The 19,989-nt window shown below is 42.6% G+C and overlaps 1 protein-coding gene across 2 annotated transcripts in view; it reads right to left on the minus strand.

The window, feature by feature from the left end:
• MGAT5 (alpha-1,6-mannosylglycoprotein 6-beta-N-acetylglucosaminyltransferase) overlaps positions 1-19,989 on the minus strand; it is a 357,666-nt gene that overhangs the window by 95,821 nt on the left and 241,856 nt on the right. For both annotated transcript variants that reach the window (XM_060016916.1, XM_060016915.1), the window contains exon 11: positions 13,846-13,979. In XM_060016916.1, the coding sequence (XP_059872899.1) occupies positions 13,846-13,979 (134 nt within the window). The remainder of the gene's footprint in view (positions 1-13,845; positions 13,980-19,989) is intronic.

The following is a 19,989-nucleotide window of genomic DNA, read 5'->3' on the forward strand; positions in this document are numbered from 1 at the left end:
AGTAAATTACTGAATAAGTTCTACTGACAACAAGAGGCAATGGTTGCTTTCATTTTTTCCTTTTGGAGGAGATGGCAGGAAGGGGGTCTGAAGGGGTCTGGGGGAGGGGAAGAGAGTCTGCGTGCATTTGAAATGTCGATCAGGCAGCTCAAGAAATCTCTTTTTAAAACTTATGGTTCGTCATAGAAATTCTGAAATAGAATCAGACACTTTAAACTCTGAAATCGTGGTTTTATCTTCAGAAAATTTATGTGGTGACTAAAGCTCCACGTTTTAGACACTCGTTTCTGCAGTTCAGTTATCTAGTCTCTAGGTGGGCCTGTCTTAAAAAAGGAAATAATCTAGTATCTAAAACACCTAACAGGTTAGAAAAATACATCATATACTAAGGTATGTTCAAAAATAAAATGATCATCAAGACCCAAAGAAGAAAAAAAACACCTCATATCTGTTTATATTTTTGTGTCAAAGGTTCCCCACAGCTTGAACAATGAGAGCGAGAGGCAGTAAATAATCTACTCAAAAAACTTGTGGGGTGGGACTTCCCTGATGGTCCAGTAGCTAAGACTCTGCACTCCCAATGCAGGTGGCCTGGGTTCGATCCCTGGTGAGGGAACTAGATTCCGCATGCTGCAGCTAAGACCCTGCGTGGAAGGAAGGAAGGAAGGAAGGAGGGAGGGAAGGAAGGAGGGAGGGAAGGAGGGAAGGAGGGAAGGAGGGAGGGAAGGAGGCAGGGAGGGAGGGAAAGAGAGAGAGGGAGGGAGGGAGGGAGGGAGAGGGAGGGAGGGAGGGAGAGGGAGGGAGAGGGAGGGAGGGAGGGAGAGGGAGGGAGGGAGGGAGGGAGGGAGGGAGGGAGAGAGGGAGGGATAAATAAATAATAAAAAACTTGTGGGGAATGGTGGGGTTTTACCATTTTATGAGTATCATTTGGTACTAAATTGACTATTTGGACACTGTATGAGGAATAAATTACACATACAAGCTCTCCTCTAAGTTTTCATCTACACACCTTATTTCAACTCCTCTCTCTCGTCTGCAGTATTAAACTTGGGGATCGACAACCTGCAGGACCCGTTTAAGAAGCTCAGGTGCGACTTAAGTTAAAAATAGAGGTAGCACTTAGAAATGCACTGCCACGTTTCAAGAGCAGCAGGCAGACCAGCCATGTCTCCTCCCAGGCCACACAGGACCCACAGGACCCTGACTGTCTATAACATGAGGGGATGCTCAGTTGAGACTCGTCCGGCAGGTGATTCGCAAGTACCCACACAGCAGGCGTGTATTGCTTCCAAGGAGCCGGCCAGCAGCTGGGTGCCTTCCTGGTGTCATCCCCATCGCGAGCCCTGGTCTGAACACAAGTCTTCCTAAAGTTGCTTATAATAAACCAAAAGCCGAAAGTACAGGCTGATGGATCTGAAAGGATCTTTCTGTGGAGATCTACCCTCAGGCCAAGCTTTGTCTTTTGCTTTGCCTTCAGATGGGAACACAGACTTCAGCTGTGGGAACGGTTTTCAAAGGGAAGGTATTTACATTTCAAGGTAAATCAAAGAAATCCCATCATAAATGAGACACAGGAAATCTTGTACTTTTGGAAATCACTCCAATCCAGGCGGTAAACAAATGTGATTTTTTTTTAAATAACTGACAATCCGAGTGCTTTATAGTGACCATTTCATTATATCTTCATGACAACCTTATAACATGTTTGTACAGATGAGAAAAGAGAGAGTTACTTAAACTACCCAAGTTGACACGCCAGGAAATGGCAATGTTGGGATTCAGAGCCAGACCAGCTGTTTCCAGAGCCCAAGCTCCTTAAAGCACTTTAATATACAGCTTCAGAGTCCAGATATTTTATTTTCTGGACTCTGTGAACCAGGGTGGTAAACATGCTTTGGAGGAGAATAATATTGTAAGGTAGACCAAAATACACATAAAAGACTACTTTAAAAATATATACATATATATATATATAGAGAGAGAGAGAGAGAGAGAGAGAGAGAGAGAGAGGGAGAGAGGGAGAAAGAGAGGGAGGGAGGGAGGGGGAAGGGGAGGGGGAGGGGAGGGGAGGGGGGAGGGGTGGGGGGAGGGGAGGGGAGGGGGAAGAGACTTTCCTCAGCTTGAGTTACTTATATGTATGTGGAAGCAAGCTGATTTTTTCTACGTGGTACAAACTGGAAGGGATTTCCTCAACATTAGTAATGATCTTTAAAGAATTTTAGGACATTTTTTCTTATTAAGAAAAGCATTATTTTAAGTACTTGGAAAGCACCTATTCACAAATGATTACAAACCAAATCAGGTTGGTGAGGTTCCTGAGCTGACTCCTGCAATGACTTCTTTGAAGAATTACTGTTAGTTTAGATGGAATAGTTCATTCAGTGACAAACATTTTAGAGCACTCTTTCTATGAACCACATTTATATGCTAGGTATTGAGGAACTACAACATAAAGATGAGTTTCTGCCTTCATGGAGCTTACCAACTACTTAGTAAATTAGGTATACACTGTATCTACCAAGCAGTTATAATGTCCTCGTTTGAAATGTAATTCACAACTTTTATTAAGTCAAACTGAACCTTCTTTCAACAGCATAAATTCTCCTAGGTCTGATTTTTCAACCAGTCAGTTCTAAACATCTCTTAAGAAGTACAAAATTCCTTCTAGCAGATGTCTGCCAGCACTGCAGTGTTGGGGACCCCCAAGCCACCTAGTCACCAAGGGCAGAAACTGCAGGGCCAGCTGGGCTCCCTCTGCAGCCTCACAGCCATCCAATTCACCAAGTTCAGGGGATGTCAGCTTCTCAGAAGCCATCTCCTCCTTCTCTCCTGTTCACCTTTTCTAGTTCTGACCTCACCAAATCTTGTCAAAACTTCAATAGATAAGTTTTTCTTTAAATAGAAACGGTTTTCCTGGTTATAATAGAAACACATCCGCAGTGTATAACTTTTTTTCAGACAATAAAGACAGTAGAAGGAAAGAATGATGTCACCCATCATCTTACCACCTAGAAACAACCACTATTAGGCTCCTTTTTTCTAGACTCATGGATCCTTTTTAACCCTCAAACCAAAGTTGGGTCTTACAAAATTGGATCTTTTGTGAATTTCTTTTTTCTCTTACAGCAAGTGCTACAGGTATCTTTCTGGGGTAATAACCATAGCTCATCACTACTTCTTAAAGCAGCACAATACCTCAGCGCCTAGACTGAGGATGCAATGCCCATGGCTCTGTTCTGCCAGCATCACGTAGTGGAACTAACTGCACTTCCCACACCAGCCATGCAATTCTGTTCCATTCGGGTGGCTTGAACCGGTGCCAGTCTTGACCCCTTATCTCCTCCACTCCCCATGCCTCCAAGGATGGACACATGATCACAGGACTCGACTCGACCAAGGCTCACTTGAAAGGTGGGTTTACCATCCAAGTCCCGCCTATCACAGTTGCTCCATGATGCGCGCGCTGCTTTTGGAGTCAACATCTTGCTGCTACGGTTACTAAGCTGGCAGGGTAGAAGTCCAGAGCTGCACACGTTATCTCCGTGCCCACGTGAGGAGAGCCTGCCTGAGAATGACGCTAATCCAGAGACATGCAGAGCCGAGATAGGGAGAGGGTAAAGAGACCCTCCAAGCCCTGAATCCAGCTCTGCCTTAAGCCGGTTTTCACAATTCCCAGTGACAAGAGCCAACAAACCCTTGTGACCAAGCCAATTCGACTGAAATCCTGTCTAATACACCCTACCACTTTAGGATGTTTCCAATTCTTGACTATCTAAATCAATGACTATCGAATATCACTGCACCCGCATAAACTCTGCAGTGGATTTCCGAGCAGTCTCCACACATCCAGCCTTGCCCCTTCGTCCCGTTCTCACTGCCTCCTAACTCCAGTCCATCCTTTGCGTTGCCTGACAAATATGTGACTATGGCAGTTTCCTGCGGAAAAGCTTCACTTCCCTCAGGGGGAAGCAGCGCCAAGTACACCTGTCATTCCAGGTCACCCTTCCACGGATATCTCTTCTTCACGACCTACCCGGGGTTTTTAATGCCATGTTTTTCCATCTTATCTCATGCTGGCATGTGTCTGGCATGTCTATCACTTCCTCCTGCCTTTAAGTCTCAGCTCTCATCGCCTCCTAGTTGAAGGGTTCCCTGACTCCCTAAGACTGAGGTGAGTAGCCTTCTTCTGCTCTCTTAGACCACGAAGAGTTAGAGTCCTTATCACACATCACTGTCTCCACTTATGACTATATGCTCCTTGAGGACTGAGCCATGTTTTATGTGCCTCCGACTTCCAGGAGCCCAGAGCATAGTAGGAACTGAGGAAATGTTTTTTGAATGAACGACTGATTAAGTCAATGATGAATGCTTCATTACCTGGTGTGACTGACTTTGTAGGCAGAGCTCTATTACTAGGCAGCAGAGGTCACGCCTGAATTACTTCCAGCATCATGTTCTTTGCACACAAGCTCCCAAACCAAAGCCCATTCTTCTCAGGATTCATCATTAGCTAAGGAAGCTCACCACTCTACCCTAGAACCTAGCTCAGGCCTAGTATAGTACAGATGTTCAATAAATATTTATTAAATAGATAAATGAACATATCTTTTTATCTAGGTCACAAAGTAGATTTGGGAAGAAGGGAAACAAATCAGTGATCTAGGCTTTTAAAATTCTAACATCACAGGTTTCTCAGTATCATCATTCATTCAACATTCGGCACATTTACTGAGCACTTACTATGAGCCAGGCAACAACTTAGGAGTTAAGGATATACCAGTGAACAAGATAAGCATGGATGAAGCTCCCCTCATGGAGCTTATATTCAGCCAGGGAGGAAGACAGTAAACAATTAAATAAAATAATTTAGTTTTGTACATAAAAAAAATAAATAAACACAATTTGGTGACCAATATTGAACTCTCGTTAATGATGTCATGCTGAAACATCTAAGGGTTAAGTGTTCTTTTATGCATAAAAGGAAAAAAAATGGATTGATGGATGGAGAGAAGATAGACATATAGATGGATAGGTCATAGAATAAAGCAAACTGTTAACTGTGGAGTCTAGGCTTTGGGTTTCTATTTTACATTTCTTTCCATTTTTGTATATTTCAAAAATTTCATAACAAAACAGGGAAGAATTCTGGCTGCTGTCACTCACGGCACTCACAATTTTGATGCTGACTCTGGTGATGACGAAACCTACATGACAGAAAAAAACTCTACTGAAAAATAGCTACATCACACAAGTAGCCGTCTGATTTTAAAATGTGCACACAGTGATGCTTTGCTTCAAATTTCATCAAACTTGATTTTGTTTCCCAAATGGTAGTGATGCTAGGCTCTTGGAGAGACAGGAGGCTGGGATACAGGCTAGGGAAACTATTATGTACAGTTAAGTTGAAAAGATGAGCATCTGAATTGTTGACAGAAGGCACACCAGAGTAAATTTTTCAAGTGTCAAAAAGCAATTTAGGAGGGAATGGACCCCTTAGAAGAACATTTCTCCTGGAGGCTGAGTCTCAGACTGAAGGAATTACAAGGCTGATCCTGTTACTCACTGGTCAGCACAGATGTAAAAAGCAAGAGCCCTCCCGATCCAAGTGAAAGGCCAAAAACGCTGTTTGAATCAAAAATAGCTCCTTTGCTTGTCAGGCCCTGAAAATAAAGTCGTACATGGAAGCCATGGGCCCTCAGCTGAAGCCAACATGTTTGTCACTTGCACGAAAGGGAACTGGCTTGTTTCTAAAATTCCTGTTTCGTCAGGCAAAATTTTTGGTCTACAAGCCACTATTCCCATCTGATCACACAAATAAACATGGATGCAAACCCCAAGTCCTTGGAGAAACTCAAAGAGTTAGAATGTCAATGACAACGACCACCAGTATGATTTGAACAACTCTTGAAAACCCAACCATGTGAATCATTTCTGTGGGAAGACAAGGGAGAGTAACATGAGTTCACTGGCTTCAAGAAGCTTCTGTACTCTTAGATTTTTTTTTAATTGAAGTATAGTTGATTTATAATGTTGTGTTAATTTCTGCTATATAGCCAAGTGATTTAGTTTATACACACGTGCGTGCACACACACACATACACACACTTTTTTTTTTTTTTTTTTGCAGTACGTGAGCCTCTCACTGTTGTGGCCTCTCCCGTTGCGGAGCACAGGCTCCAGATGCGTAGGCTCAGCGGCCATGGCTCACAGGCCCAGCCGCTCCGCGGCACGTGGGATCCTCCCGGACCGGGGCACAAACCCGTGTCCCCTGCATCGGCAGGCAGACTCTCAACCACTGTGCCACCAGGGAAGCCCCATTTTTTTTTAATATTCTTTTCCATTATGGTTTATCACAGGATATTGAATATAGTTCCCTGTGCTACAGTGTAATCTTAGATTTGTACATTTCTTACCCTTCCCTACATTGTTGCATGGACTAAAAATAGAACAGGCATTATTGTTCAATTTAAATTCAATCGATAAGTATTTTCTGAATGCCTACTATGTGCCAGATATTCTTCAAAGTATGGGAGTCTCAGCAATGAACAACACAGACAAAACTCCTACTAATACTATCCTCAGATTCCAGCAGAGAAAAAAAGAAAATAAACAAAAGTCCGTGAAGCATAAATGCTAAGTGATAATACAGTTATAGAGGAAAAGAAAGCAGAGAAGGGGTATAAGAAGTTGGGGGAGAAAGGAGTTGCATTTAAAACAGGTAGGGGTGTCAGGGTTAGTCTCACTGAAGTGACATCTGAGTTAAAGACCTGAAGGAGGGGATATGGAAGTCTAATGAAACAATGTCCTGGAGGATGGAACAACTGATGCAAAGGTCCTGGGGTAGGAGTGTGCCTGGGCCATCCAAACAACAGTAAGAAGGCTACAGAGTAGTGAGCAACAGGACACGTAGTAAGAGATGAGGCTGGGGTGGGGGTAGTGGGGCCAGACCACTCCAGGCCTTGAGGCAACTGGGGTGATTCATCTTGCCCTACAGTGAGAGGCTACGTCACTGTGGGCACAGGAGTGTCATGATGTTACTTACATTTTCATTAACTCCATTCTGTGGTTGGGTCTACTTTGTTCTTTATTCTTTTTTTTTTTTGCGGTGCGCGGGCCTCTCACTGCTGTGGCCTCTCCCGTTGCGGAGCACAGGCTATGGACACGCAGGCTCAGCGGCCATGGCTCACGGGCCTAGCCGCTCCGCGGCATGTGGGATCTTCCCGGACCGGGGCACGAACCCCTGTCCCCTGCATTGGCAGGCAGACTCTCAACCACTGTGCCACCAGGGAAGCCCCTGTTCTTTCTTCTTAATTCAACCAATATTTATCACCAGTGATGTTACAACTTCAGGGACTGAGGACTCAGCAGTGATGATGCTCATGGAAATCGCAAAGTGGCATCTGGGCAGATGGGGGAGGGGAAAGGAGAAGCCCGAGGCTCAGGGAGGGAAGGCTTTCTGGAGGACAGGACACCTCCCTGGAGGGTGAGCAGGGGGTACGTGGGGAGCGAGGGACACGGTTTCCAGACAAAGGAACAGCACATGCAATGGCCTGGCTGTCAGAGAGAACTTGGCACCCTGGGAGACCTAAAAGCCTACACAGGAGAAAGCACCACATCAGAGGCCAGATGGTATAACAAATGCAAAGGGGTTGGAGGTGAAACAGGGAGGCTCTAATGCCTCCAGAATCCCCAATCTGTTCCTCACTCAACTCTATCGCAGCTCCCAAATTTCTACATGTATCGAGAAACGCTGAGCATCTCCCAGCCCGGATTATAATTACACAATATGAGCCACCCAGAAGGCAAATTCTCAAAAGGACTAAAAAAATTACTTAAGTAAAAATAAACCCGTACAAACAGACTTTGCTTCGAAAATGGGACATGTTCTATTACAGTGATATGAACAGTGAGGTTGCTAAACAGACTAATAAGCGCTACGGAAACTTTTCAACGACAGGAGGTAAATATAAGCCTGAGATGCAGCTTGCCTGAAACTAGGAATGGGGAATCTGGTAATCTCTGCTTTTGCTACTTTCAGCCACAGTCTTCAGGGCAAGAGAGGACAAAACTCAATTAGATGAAGATGTTTTCCCACGACTGATCAAGTTGTGAAAGAGGGTGTCAGGCAGATAATTAGAACTATTCAAATACGGGATAATTCAAGGTGCAAGACACCAACTTCAGGGGGTTATTTTCTCTTGTAAATGGTACAGGCAGATGTCTTCTCTATTTGATTTTTCTGTGTGGGCAGATTCCTTTCATTCCTTTACTGGGGTACGATGCACCTTGTTTGGGACTGAGAAAAATAAGAGAATACCCGATTTTTTCTAAACTCCTTCAGGAGTTTAGAAAAAGCAGTACGCACAGCAGATTAAAGGCTGTTGACGGAAATAATGCCTAAATATAGGGTCAAGTCCCTGGCAAGCCCAGAAAAGGCAACAATTAATTCTCAACAAGAATTAGCAAAAGTACCCCAAATAAATACAAAGTCCACTTGATAGACTATATAAAACAGCCTTGGAAACAATGGTTTGAAAAGTTGAACCTTGAAAATATTTTTTGACATAGTAAATGGAAAAATAGCAGATATAAAATTTTAGTATGCGTGTTATAACTATGCAAAAATACACCCCTGAAAAAGATAATAATGCTTACATTAGGATATGGGGGCCTTTTTCCTTCGGGGGGCTTTCCCTGTTTTTATAATAGGGTTATTATTATTTTTTTAATTTGATTGGAAAGATGGAAGTCATTTAAATAGAGACTGCAAGAGAAAAATAAAATTTTGCTATAAGGGTGATATGAAAGCAGCAAAGTGGTGAAGAATCATGGTGGCACCTTCAGAGACCAGCAGACTGTCTGGTGAGGTCGGGGAGGCCAGGGGAGGGCCGTGGTAGGGGAGAGAAGGCAGGGGGCCCGAGAGCTATGCTATGGAATTTGGAACTGACCCCACGGGCAAAGGGAAGGCACTGTGGTTTTTGAGGAGGAATAGCTTGGTCCATGCTGAGCTTTTCAGAGCTGGCTCTGGGGCAGGAGGAGGGTCTCAGTGCCCAGCTCAGAAGCGACACTAGAGTATTGACAAAAGGGAAAAAGAACAAGAGGCCTGCCCTGACGGAGGAAGAACTGCACTTCTCAGCTCAGCTTCCTGGAAAAAAAGCGATCTTTGATCGCTCAGAGATCTAGTTAAATGTCCTTACTGTTGTCTGACCACTCGGTTGGTCCCTATAGAAGCTGCTTAGGAAGGTGCTGGGAACAGTCTATGCTGACACACAAAAATGCCCAAATGCAAACAGAATACACAGAGAGGATAGTTCTAGTGAAATTCTGAGATTTGGGGCAAAACAGTGAAGAAAAAGAAAGCCAGGCTTTTCAGCTTGTAGAAATTCTACCAACTTAGTGAGGAAATGAGTTAGAGGAGAAATACAAGCAGCCTTAAAGTGAGAAGTGCTCTCTGAATATTCAAGAGCATCGACCTGGTCACGAGCATCCGTCTCCCTTCCCTACCCCTAAACATGCTTCAGGAACAGTGTGGGTGCGTTCTTCTCTTTCCTTATCCTCCTGCTGGGCCCTTTCTAGACAGCCTTCTCCACCCTCTCCCTATACTGCACACCTGCCAGAACACTGGTAATCCCATAATAAGACAGCGGACTTGACGACGACCTGATTCTACAAGTACAACACTACTTCTGTGGTCTCCAAACTTTTCCTTGTGCATCCCATCAAGAGAAAACAATCCAGGTACAGCCACGGTGTATGTGCACATTATACATCAATTATGTAATGATTACTATCAGCCCATCTATTAAGCACTAGTAAATCTGTTTCATTTTTCAAAAATTGACAAGACATAGGTACACTTTTGACACTTTCATCTTCTACTCAAAGGAATGGTCTTCCCCTTCAGGCCGTGAGAATAGTCACACTTACCGGAAGGAAGATTCTATGGCAACGACCGAGTTAGACTGGACCCGGACTTAGCCACGAGGAAATTTTCCATCACCCTGCTACCTGATGGATTTTGCCACCATTGATGGTCCCCACCTTGCTCCGCTGTCTCATTAGGAATTGTAAAATGCTGATTTTCTAAGTTTTCATTCCTTTTGCATTTATTAGCTGTGATTTCCCCATAATTAACAACGTTCTCTCATCAACTATTTGATTATCTTCAAATACAATTTGTCCTAGAAAGGCACGATCAAAGCTGGATTCTTTCCATTTATTTTTCAGAGTAATGAAGTCAGTGTCTTAGCAACTCGCAAAGGTGATCGATTGATTTTCTGGGTTTTTCTTGCTTGGACTATCATTCTGGATTCATGGATTATTTTCCACTGGTTTGATTCAAATCCACTGCAGTCATTATTTTTTTTGATGCTCAAACTACCCCAGCTTTGGTTCCTGTGTCCTCTGACTCCACCCCAGGGGTCCTTCTTAGCTTCCTTGCTTCCACGTGAAAGATGTCCCATCTTTAACGGTTCCTGCCCTAGACCTGGAATCACCTATTTATCTTAGAAGGAGGATCCTTTAGTGGGAAAGGTACTTAGGAAATCCCAATCTGAGTGTTAAGGATACTCACTGCCACTGGATTGTCTTTACTTTTGATCCTTTTCAAAGTACAGAGTTAGGAAACATTTCCTTTTCAGAGAGAAAATATAAGTTCATAGTGATATTTCCTATTCAAGCTGAGTATTATACAACCTTTACTTAAATTCTTTATACACTCCCCTCTTCCTATATACTGCAAACTGTAGTTCCTACAGTATAACTGTAATAGTTTCAAATAACAATATAAGTATTCCCCACTACAACTGTATGGTCCAAAGACTGTGCTTAAAATCACTTGAAATAATTATTTTATCTGTGTGAGAGATTAGCACCAACCTGATACAGATTTCTTGTTTCATTTTTTGATCTCTTTTCAACCTTTAGTGAATTCTTTTTTCTTTTTAAATTATGTAAAACATTTCTATGGTTCCAAAGTCAAAATAAAGTACGTTAAGAGACATCTAGCACAGGGAACTATATTCAATATCCTGTAATAAACCATATGGGAAAGAATATAAAAAAGAATGTATCTGTATGTATAACTGAATCACTTTGCTGTACAGCAGGAATTAATACAACATTGTAAAACTATACTTCAATTTAAAAAAAGAGACATTTATTTCCTATCCCTGCAAACCCTCCTCCAGTGGTAATCATTTTTATTAGCTTGTTATTCTTCCATTGTTTCTTTTGAAAACACAAGCACATTCATACATGTACACACACTTCCCTCCCACCATACCCTTCTTATATAGAAGGGGGTGACTCCACATACCTGCCTGCACTTTGGTTTTTACCACTTAATATATCCTAGACATCTCCCTCCAGAGACTGGAGTCTTCCCTCGGCCCTTTTGCACAGTTACACATGACTTCGCTCTATCAACAGACCATATTATTCACTCAGTCCCCTATTAGGAACCTCTGGGTTATTGACAGTCTTTTCCTAGTACAAATCGTGCCACAATAAATGGCCTTGTACACACTGTACACATACCATGTCTGACCTTTGCTCACGTATCTTTGGGATGGATTCCTAGATATGACCTTGTCAAAATGCCTAGGAAGCTATGCTAGACAGTGACAAATCCCCTTGCACAGGGGCAAGTACCAGGCGGGCTGCATTCCCACTGCTTCCCCTAAGTCTCACCATAGGAAGAGCTGCGTCAGCAAACTTTCAGATTTTTGCCAATCTGATATGCGGGACATGGGATCTTGGTGCAGTTTTAAAATGCATTTCTCTTATCATGAGTGAGGTTAACATGTTTTCATATATTGGGGGCAATACATTTCTTTTTTCTCCGAACTGCTTTTGCCCATTTCCTACTGGATTGTGGAATGTTTTCTTCTCAATGTTTAGAAGCTCTTTATACATTAGTGATATTAATCCTCTGCAACACAATTTGCTATGGTGTTATTTTTCTGTGTTGTTGATTTTGCCATACAGGTTTCGTTTTTTTTTTTAGGCAGACAAATGTATCAGTTTTGCCCCCCGCCCCACCCCCACCCCCGATTCCTGCTGAATTCTGAGTCAGTTAAGAAACTATCCCTTTCCCAGGTTAACAAGAATTAATCTATTTTTCCATCTTTAGTTATATTGTAAGCAGTGAATTGATTTCACTTCAATCAGCCAACACTGCTGAAATCCTCCATTCATGGAGAATAAAAATAAGTTCTTTTGGACTCTGAATTCCAACATTCTAAAAGAGAACTTCTTTCTGGAAAAGCCTCCTATTTCTACGCCCCAGATATAGGGAAATACCATCCCACGGAGGGCATAGATATACCGTGTCATTTAAGTAGTGTTGGCCATTTTGGACACAGCTAACATTTTATGTATGTGAAGTAACACACAAGCCACTTCTTAGGTTATTTTGTGTCACCTCATCGCAGCCCCTCAAAGTTACACAGCAGTGTCGATCCAAAGGTAACTCTAGCCATGTCTCACCATGCTGCCAGCCACCTGTCACCCACCATGCCCTATATTAGTTTGTCCCCTGAACTGTGCCCCCGTGACAGGCTACGATAGGATGACAGAGCTCCAGGAGCAGTAATAATAATGTCTACGATGCATACAGAACACTCTCAAACACCGCTCTGAGCTAAAATGAACATTTAAACATGAGTCGATTTTTAAAATCACTTCCCCATCTGCCACAGCCCTTCTTAATTCATCCTTCCTTCTCATACTTCACACCCAAGGATTAGTCCAATGTGTTCACTGCTGCACTTAGTGAATCCGACAAAAGGTCACCTTCAGGTGGCTGCACGTGAGGGGGAAGGGTCAGTACGGAAAAGGGAAAAGGCACAGCAGAGGGCCTTGGGTTTTAAAGAAGGAAACAGATTCGCAGCTCAGATCCTAATTCCAGGATGGAAATCTCTGGATTAAAATTATTCCGATAATTTAGGAAAATGGAAATCTGCACTCTGAGTGTCCAAATGGACTGTTTAACTCGGGGGACCTTTCATTTCCAGAACAGGAATTCACCTCAACAAGGGGAATCACCAAGGTCTATGGACTTAAACAATAAATTCATTTTTGGCATGAATACTACAGGATCCGCTATTTGGCTTCACAGTCCTCAGCTAATTATAAACGAAATGAAGCTACGGCAGGTAGACTGATGGCAGCAACAAGAAATGGTGAATGTGGGAAAGGAACACAGAAAACTGCTGATAGGCTACAGTTGGGGCCAGCAGGTTCATCAACTTTTAGCCTGTCCACTACAACACTTCACAAAATAATCACTGCTCGTGGCAACATGGACACCACGTGAGCAAGAGAGGTTGAGATTTCATCCTAGGCCCAGAGTTTAAGAAGCCAGTAAGGTATGAAACAGTTTTAAATCGTTCCATTTTGAAAAGACTGACTTTTTTTTTCTTTACAAAGGTTGATGCTTAAAGAATGAAGATTTAATTACTTGGAAAACGTATGCACATGGAAGACCTCATTCCTCTTGAATCATCAAGTGGACCCTAAACAGTGTCTGTGTCGCATGAAGCATGTTTACTGCCTGCCAAAGTCCATCCAAAGTCCTTTCCCAGATGGTTTCCAGTGACACCTCATATTGAATATTTTTCTCCAGAACATTTCTAAGGTTTTTTACAAAATGTTCACATAGCCTTTCAATTCCGGTTTAAAAAAAAAAAATCCAGTTATTCCCAAGAAAAAAGGTTCTACAGCACCCATTTCTACAGCTAAGGGCTCCGGGAATCACAACTGAAAACACATGGTGGCCTCATTTCTTTTCCCATTTGTCTTTGGCAGCATTCTGGAAAGTAGAGGTGAGACACAACTACTCACGGAACATGGTGTAAAACTGCTGCGGGTTCAGATTCCACTTGCCCCAGGGGGTCTTGTGGCCTTTCAGCTGGGCATAGTTGGCGTGGTTGAACTCTGGTTCGGTGCCGAAAGAGTCCAGGACACGCAGCATGCACCTGAAAGATAAAAGACGCCATGGGTAAAACTACAACCTTGACCCCAGAGTCAAAGAAACAAAAGCTCTACCCCCTCAGGGACCACCAAAGATGGACAAATCCTTTAAACTGAAGGCCACTGGGCAGGAATTGAGAAGCTTTATACTAGCATGTCTACAAAACATCCCCACACGTGGCTTCTGAGCCAGAGCCATCACAAAGCTCATACAATCTGCTCTAGATGAGTTGCCTAACCACAGAAGATGCTCCAATACCAGCGAAATAAAAAGCTCCCAAAAGCTGGAACTGCAGACCGCCACGGTCACTGCTGTACCCCTAGCCTGGGCTGAGCATACAGTGGTGCCTCAGGGACAACTGTGGAAGAAATACAGAACTACCATTTTTAGAGGTTACTATGTCCCCCCAAATTCATATGCTGAAATCCTAAGGAGGTGGTATTAGTAAATGGGCCTTTGGGAGGTGATACGGTCATGAGGGTGGAGACCTCATAAATAGGAACAGTGCTTTTATAAAAGAAATTCCACAGAACTCCCTAGCGCCTTCCACCGTACGAAGATACCATGAGAAGTCTGCGACCTCACCTGACCATGCTGCCACCCTGATCTCAGACTTTCAGCCTCCCAAAATGTAAGCAATACATATCTGCTACTTATAAGCCACCCAGGCTGTGATGATTTGGTACAGCAGCCTGGGCGGACTGAGACGGAGGTATTCTGCTTAGAGCACATAGCATGTCCTGTCTCCTTCAACAACTAGTCAAGATTTTCATCAACTAACTACAGTACGTGATTTTAGGTAAAGCTTAGAATCTCACTCAACAGGCAGTGGTGATTTTTATGTATTTGATAGTAAGAGGGCATTATTATTTTCTCCCAGAGCTCAAAAAGAAGTGAAACTGAAAATGTTTTGTTTGGCTATTCCACAAAAGCCTTAGCACAGCATCAATCAAACCTGGTCTATCGCCTGTTTTTGTACGGCCTTCTAGCTAAGAATGTTCTTTACATTTTTAAATGGTTAGAAAAAAAGAGGGAGAATATTTTGTGATGTGAAAATTATACGGAATTCAACTCTCAGTGTTCAAAAATAAAGTTTTATTTGAACTAGCCAAACCTAGTTGCTTCTGTACGTCTATGACTGATTTCACACAGTAGCAGTAGACTTGGTAGCTGCAACAGAGACCACATGGTCAAGCAAAGCCTAAAATATTTACTATCTGGCTCTTTACAGAAAAAGCCTCCTGACCACTGTTTTGGAGTGCATAAAGAATGACCAATCGGAAGAAAGGAATCAATACTAAAACAGAATTTATTGATTTTGGTTACATTTATTTCATCACTGATTCTCAAAACACTGATGTAAATTTAACTCATGACTGGCCAATGAAAAAGCACTATTTTCTGTTGTTATGTATCAGGAATAATTCTGAATGGCTCTTACTGGACCAATAAGCATACAAGTAAATGAAGATAGAGCCCACATTTTAGAATCAGATGACGGCAATGACTTTTAAGCATCTGATTCACTTTCTTTCTTCCTTTCCCCACTAGGAGGAAGTCCATCTTCCAATTATTTTTACATCAGTGCATATTGCAGGAAAAAAGAATGCAAACACCAGATAGGATTTTCCAGGAAGAGCAACAGTAAACTGTCATTTTAGTGTGATGATCTTCACATCAGAGCTCAGCACTATTTGTCTAGACAAGGAAGAAAAGAGAGAGGGGAGGCAAGGTGGAAGGAGCGCGGGCCAGGACCACAGAGTTAAATACAAACCGACCCCAGAAACAGTGTCCTTCTTCTGGATTCCCATGTGGCTCTCAAGGAACATTCGATCCTCACAGTGACTAGATATATATGTATAAACAACTGAATCGCTTTGCTGTACACCTGAAACTAACACAACACTGCAAAACAACTATACTTCAATTAAAAAAAAAAGAAAACAGCTGGGATGATGGTGGCAACGCTTGCCAAGGTCACTACAGGAGAGGGGCGGAGGGGATGGAGGGACTCACACTGACAACTGGGGCTGGGGAAGGTTCAGCTCCCTCAAGAGGGCCAGAGCTGGGATTCCAAGGTGAGAGCGCCCTGAGCAGGCACAGCAGGGAGAAACAGGCCACCCTCATCAGAGAAACCTTTGCCTTGAAGGCTCTGGCTACCTCCACTTGTTTGTCATTGACTGACCGTCTCTAGCTTGTGACTCTATATTGAACTTGGGAGTTTTAGTGGTGTTATTTTAAATGTGGATAACTAAAACAAACCCTGATGAGGAAAGATGCCTGGCAGGAGCCTCACTCCTGAAATCTTGGACTTTTATTACATGGGGCCTATATGTACGCTACGTGAGGCTGGCTTCTACTCAACGGAAGGCTACAGAATGAATGATGGGATGCGTGAGATACTTATAACTCTACATGCTTATACTTGAAGCTTTGGTTTGGGAGTTGTCTGGTTTTTTTTTTTAGCTTATCTGGGTTTGTCTTATAAACCCAAGGCAGGAGACTGATCTCTGTCTAGGACAGAGGAGGCTGAACAATTATAGTCTTCCCTCTTCAATCACTTTCTACACCTGTGTGTTTTGGAATTGGGTGTGTGCCGGTAGTATTGATGCTGTTCCTCTAATGTCTTCTGTGTGTCTGGAGCATCAAGAACAGACTGATGACTTAAAAAGATATTTGCCTCGCGGCCCGAGGCAGCTGGCCTCCTCACAGGGCTGGCTGCAGCAATGCCAGAGGATTCCTGGAACATTCTCTCTGCACTAAGCCACACTATTACGAGATGGACGCCCACAACCTCCTTGCCAGGACCTACTTCCTAATTTGGAGTTTGATGTAAAACACGGTATATCTTGGACTATTTGCATCTCACTTTCCTGTGTGTTGTCCATGCTCAGCAAAGGCCTCACATGAAGCAAAATGGATATGAGTTTTGCAGTACCTAGCAGAATACTAGTCACATGTAGGTATTTAATAAATGTTTCATCGAATGTCCTGGGTCGCTATATAAATTGGACAGAATTTATAAATATTTTTCCAAGATCAACAGGAATCATAGATTTGCTCCTAAATAAAAAAACCAACTGATAACTTTACATTTAATAGAATTCTTATCATCTTCCATTACCCAAGATGAATACAGAGAGCGCTGACAATTTCTAATCTTTAAAAGGGAAAGAAATGGGCAAGAAACTTTCTAGAGGACCTGCTTGGCCTTTGGATGAGATCTTAGCTGCCTGAGACCACAAAGACGGCAGCACTGAAGTCCTAACAGACCTCCTGCCAGCTAATATCATTAACACAGATGATTTATTAAAGAAAGGAGGGATAAAACACTCTTCCATAAAATCCCCTCAGAGAAAATATGCCTTTTCATCCAACAAGAACCAAATACCAATCAATGGTGACCATTTAAATAATAAAATCATCCTTTTTAATTGACCTAAACGCTACCACTGAGAATACATTTCCACCCAAACAGCCCTGCTTAATCATGAGAATATGTAAGTCTAGGGACGCTCAGTTCCTTTTGCACATTTATCAGATGCCTGTCAGTCACAAAACGCCAGAGAAAAACAGCTCTTTCTTTTTTTCAATGCTGTAGCTAAAAAGAAAAAAATAGTTTGCTTATTTACAAGGTCTATTAGCAACAAGAAATATGGCTACTCCCATAGAGCGGAGAACATTTATGGCGGCCCATGATTCATGAAGATTTCAAAAAAGCAACAAACCAAAAAACAGGAAAACACCTGATGCAGAAGGTAGAGTGCTATCCTGGACCAAACCCAGATTTTTACCTTGCTTTTTTATGAAACCGCAGGCACACCTCATTTTATTGTGCTTCACTTTTTTGCACTTCGCACATACTACACTTTTTACGAATTAAAGGTTTGTGGCAACCCTGCATTATCGGAGGTTGGGTAGCATTTTTTACCAATAAAGTATATAAACTTTTTTTTCCCTTTCCAGTTTTATATTGAAATATAATTGACACACAGCACAGAATATGTTTCAGGTGTACAGCATAATGATTTGATTTATATACAACATGGAATGACTACCACAAGTTTAGTGAACAACCATCATCATAGAGATACAAAATAAAATTTTTTTTCCTTGTGATAAGAGCTCTTGGGTTGTACTTACTTATCTTAGAGCTGCAAGTTTATACCTTTTGACTGCCACTCCCCCAACTCCCCCTCCCCCCATCCCCTTCCTCTGGTAACCACAAGTCTGATCTCTTTGTCCATGACTTTGTCTTTGTTTTCGAAGTATAATTGACCTATAGCACTATGCCAGTTCCTGGTGTGTAGTATAGTGATTCCGTATTTCTGTACATTACAAAACGATCACCGTAAGTCTAGTTACCATCTGTCACCACACAAAGATATTACAATATTATTGATTATATTCTCACACTGTGCATTTCATACCTGTGAAAGGATTTTTAAAATTAAGGTATGTACATTGGGGTATGTGTCCTTTATACAATGGAATATTACTCAGCCATAAAAAGGAACAAAACTGGGTCATTTGTAGAGATGTGGATGGACCTAGAGTCTGTCATACAGAGTGAAGTAAGCCAGAAAGAGAAAAACAATATCATATATTAACGCATCTATGTGGAACCTAGAAAAACGGTACAGATGACCCTATTTGTAGGGCAGGAATAGAGATGCAGACGTAGAGAACGGACCTGTGGACACATGGGGAGAAGGGGAGGGTGGGACGAATTGGGAGATTAGGTTTGACATAAATACACTACCATGTGTAAAACAGATAGCTAGCGGGAACATGCTGCATAGCACAGGGAGCTCAGCTCGGTGCTGTGTGACAACCTAGATGGGTGGGATGGGTGGGGGGGTGGGCGGGAGGGAGGTCCAAGAGGGAGGGGATACAGGTATACATATAGCTGATTCTCTTCACTGTACAGCAGAAACTAACACAACATTGTAAAGCAATTATGTTCCAATAAATAAATAAATAAAGGTATGTATTTTTTAATACATAATGCTGCTGCACACAATAGACTACAGTATAGTATAAACATAACTTTCATGGGCACTGGGAAACCAAACATATCGTGTGACTCACTTTATTGTGATACTCGCTTTATTGTAGTGGCCTGGAGTCAAACCCTCAGTATCTTTGAGGTCTGCCTGTGTATCCAAAAGGCAATGAAAAGTGGGTAGTCTCCTCTCAATGAATCCCTTTACTCTGCCCAAGGCCATTTCACTGCCCAGTGAGACAATCACTGCCACTGCAAAGAAATTCCACAACAATGGGTGTTCCCCCCAACTCTGTTTTTGAGAAGATTCTTAATATTTTGAATTTTCATTGTTTTCTTTTCTATTATGGTTTATTACAGGATGTTGAATATACTTTCCTGTGCTATAAAACAGGACCTGTGGTTTATCCATTCTATATATAATAGTTTGCATCTGCTCATCCCAAACTCCCAGTCCATCCCTCCCCCACCCTCACCCCCACAACCCCCAGCAACCACAAGTGTGTTCTCTATGTCTGTAAGTCTGTTTTGTAGATAAGTTCATTTGTATCATATTTTAATTTATTTACTTATTTTAAAAAATTAACTTATTTTTGGCTGCGTTGGATCTTCATTGCTGTGCGCGGGCTTTCTCTAGTTGTGGCAAGCGGGGGCTACTCTTTGTTGTGGTGCGCAGGCTTCTCATTGTCATGGCTTCTCTTGCTGCGGAGCATGGGCTCTAGGCACGCAGGCTTCAGTAGTTGTGGCGTGCCGGCTCAGTAGTTGTGGCTTGCGGGCTCTACAGTGCAGGCTCAGTAGTTGTGGCGCACAGGGTTAGTTGCTCTGTGGCATGTGGGATCTTCCTGGACCAAGGCTCAAACCCGCGTCCCCTGCATTGGCAGGTGGATTCCTAACCACTGTGCTACCAGGGAAGCCCCCGTGTCATATTTTAGATTCCACATATAAGTGATATCATATGGTATTTGTCTCTTTCTCACTTACTTTGCTTAGATTTGATGATAATCTCTAG

This window comes from Delphinus delphis, chromosome 7, assembly GCF_949987515.2.
Source record: "Delphinus delphis chromosome 7, mDelDel1.2, whole genome shotgun sequence".
NCBI classification, from domain to species: Eukaryota; Metazoa; Chordata; class Mammalia; order Artiodactyla; family Delphinidae; genus Delphinus; species Delphinus delphis.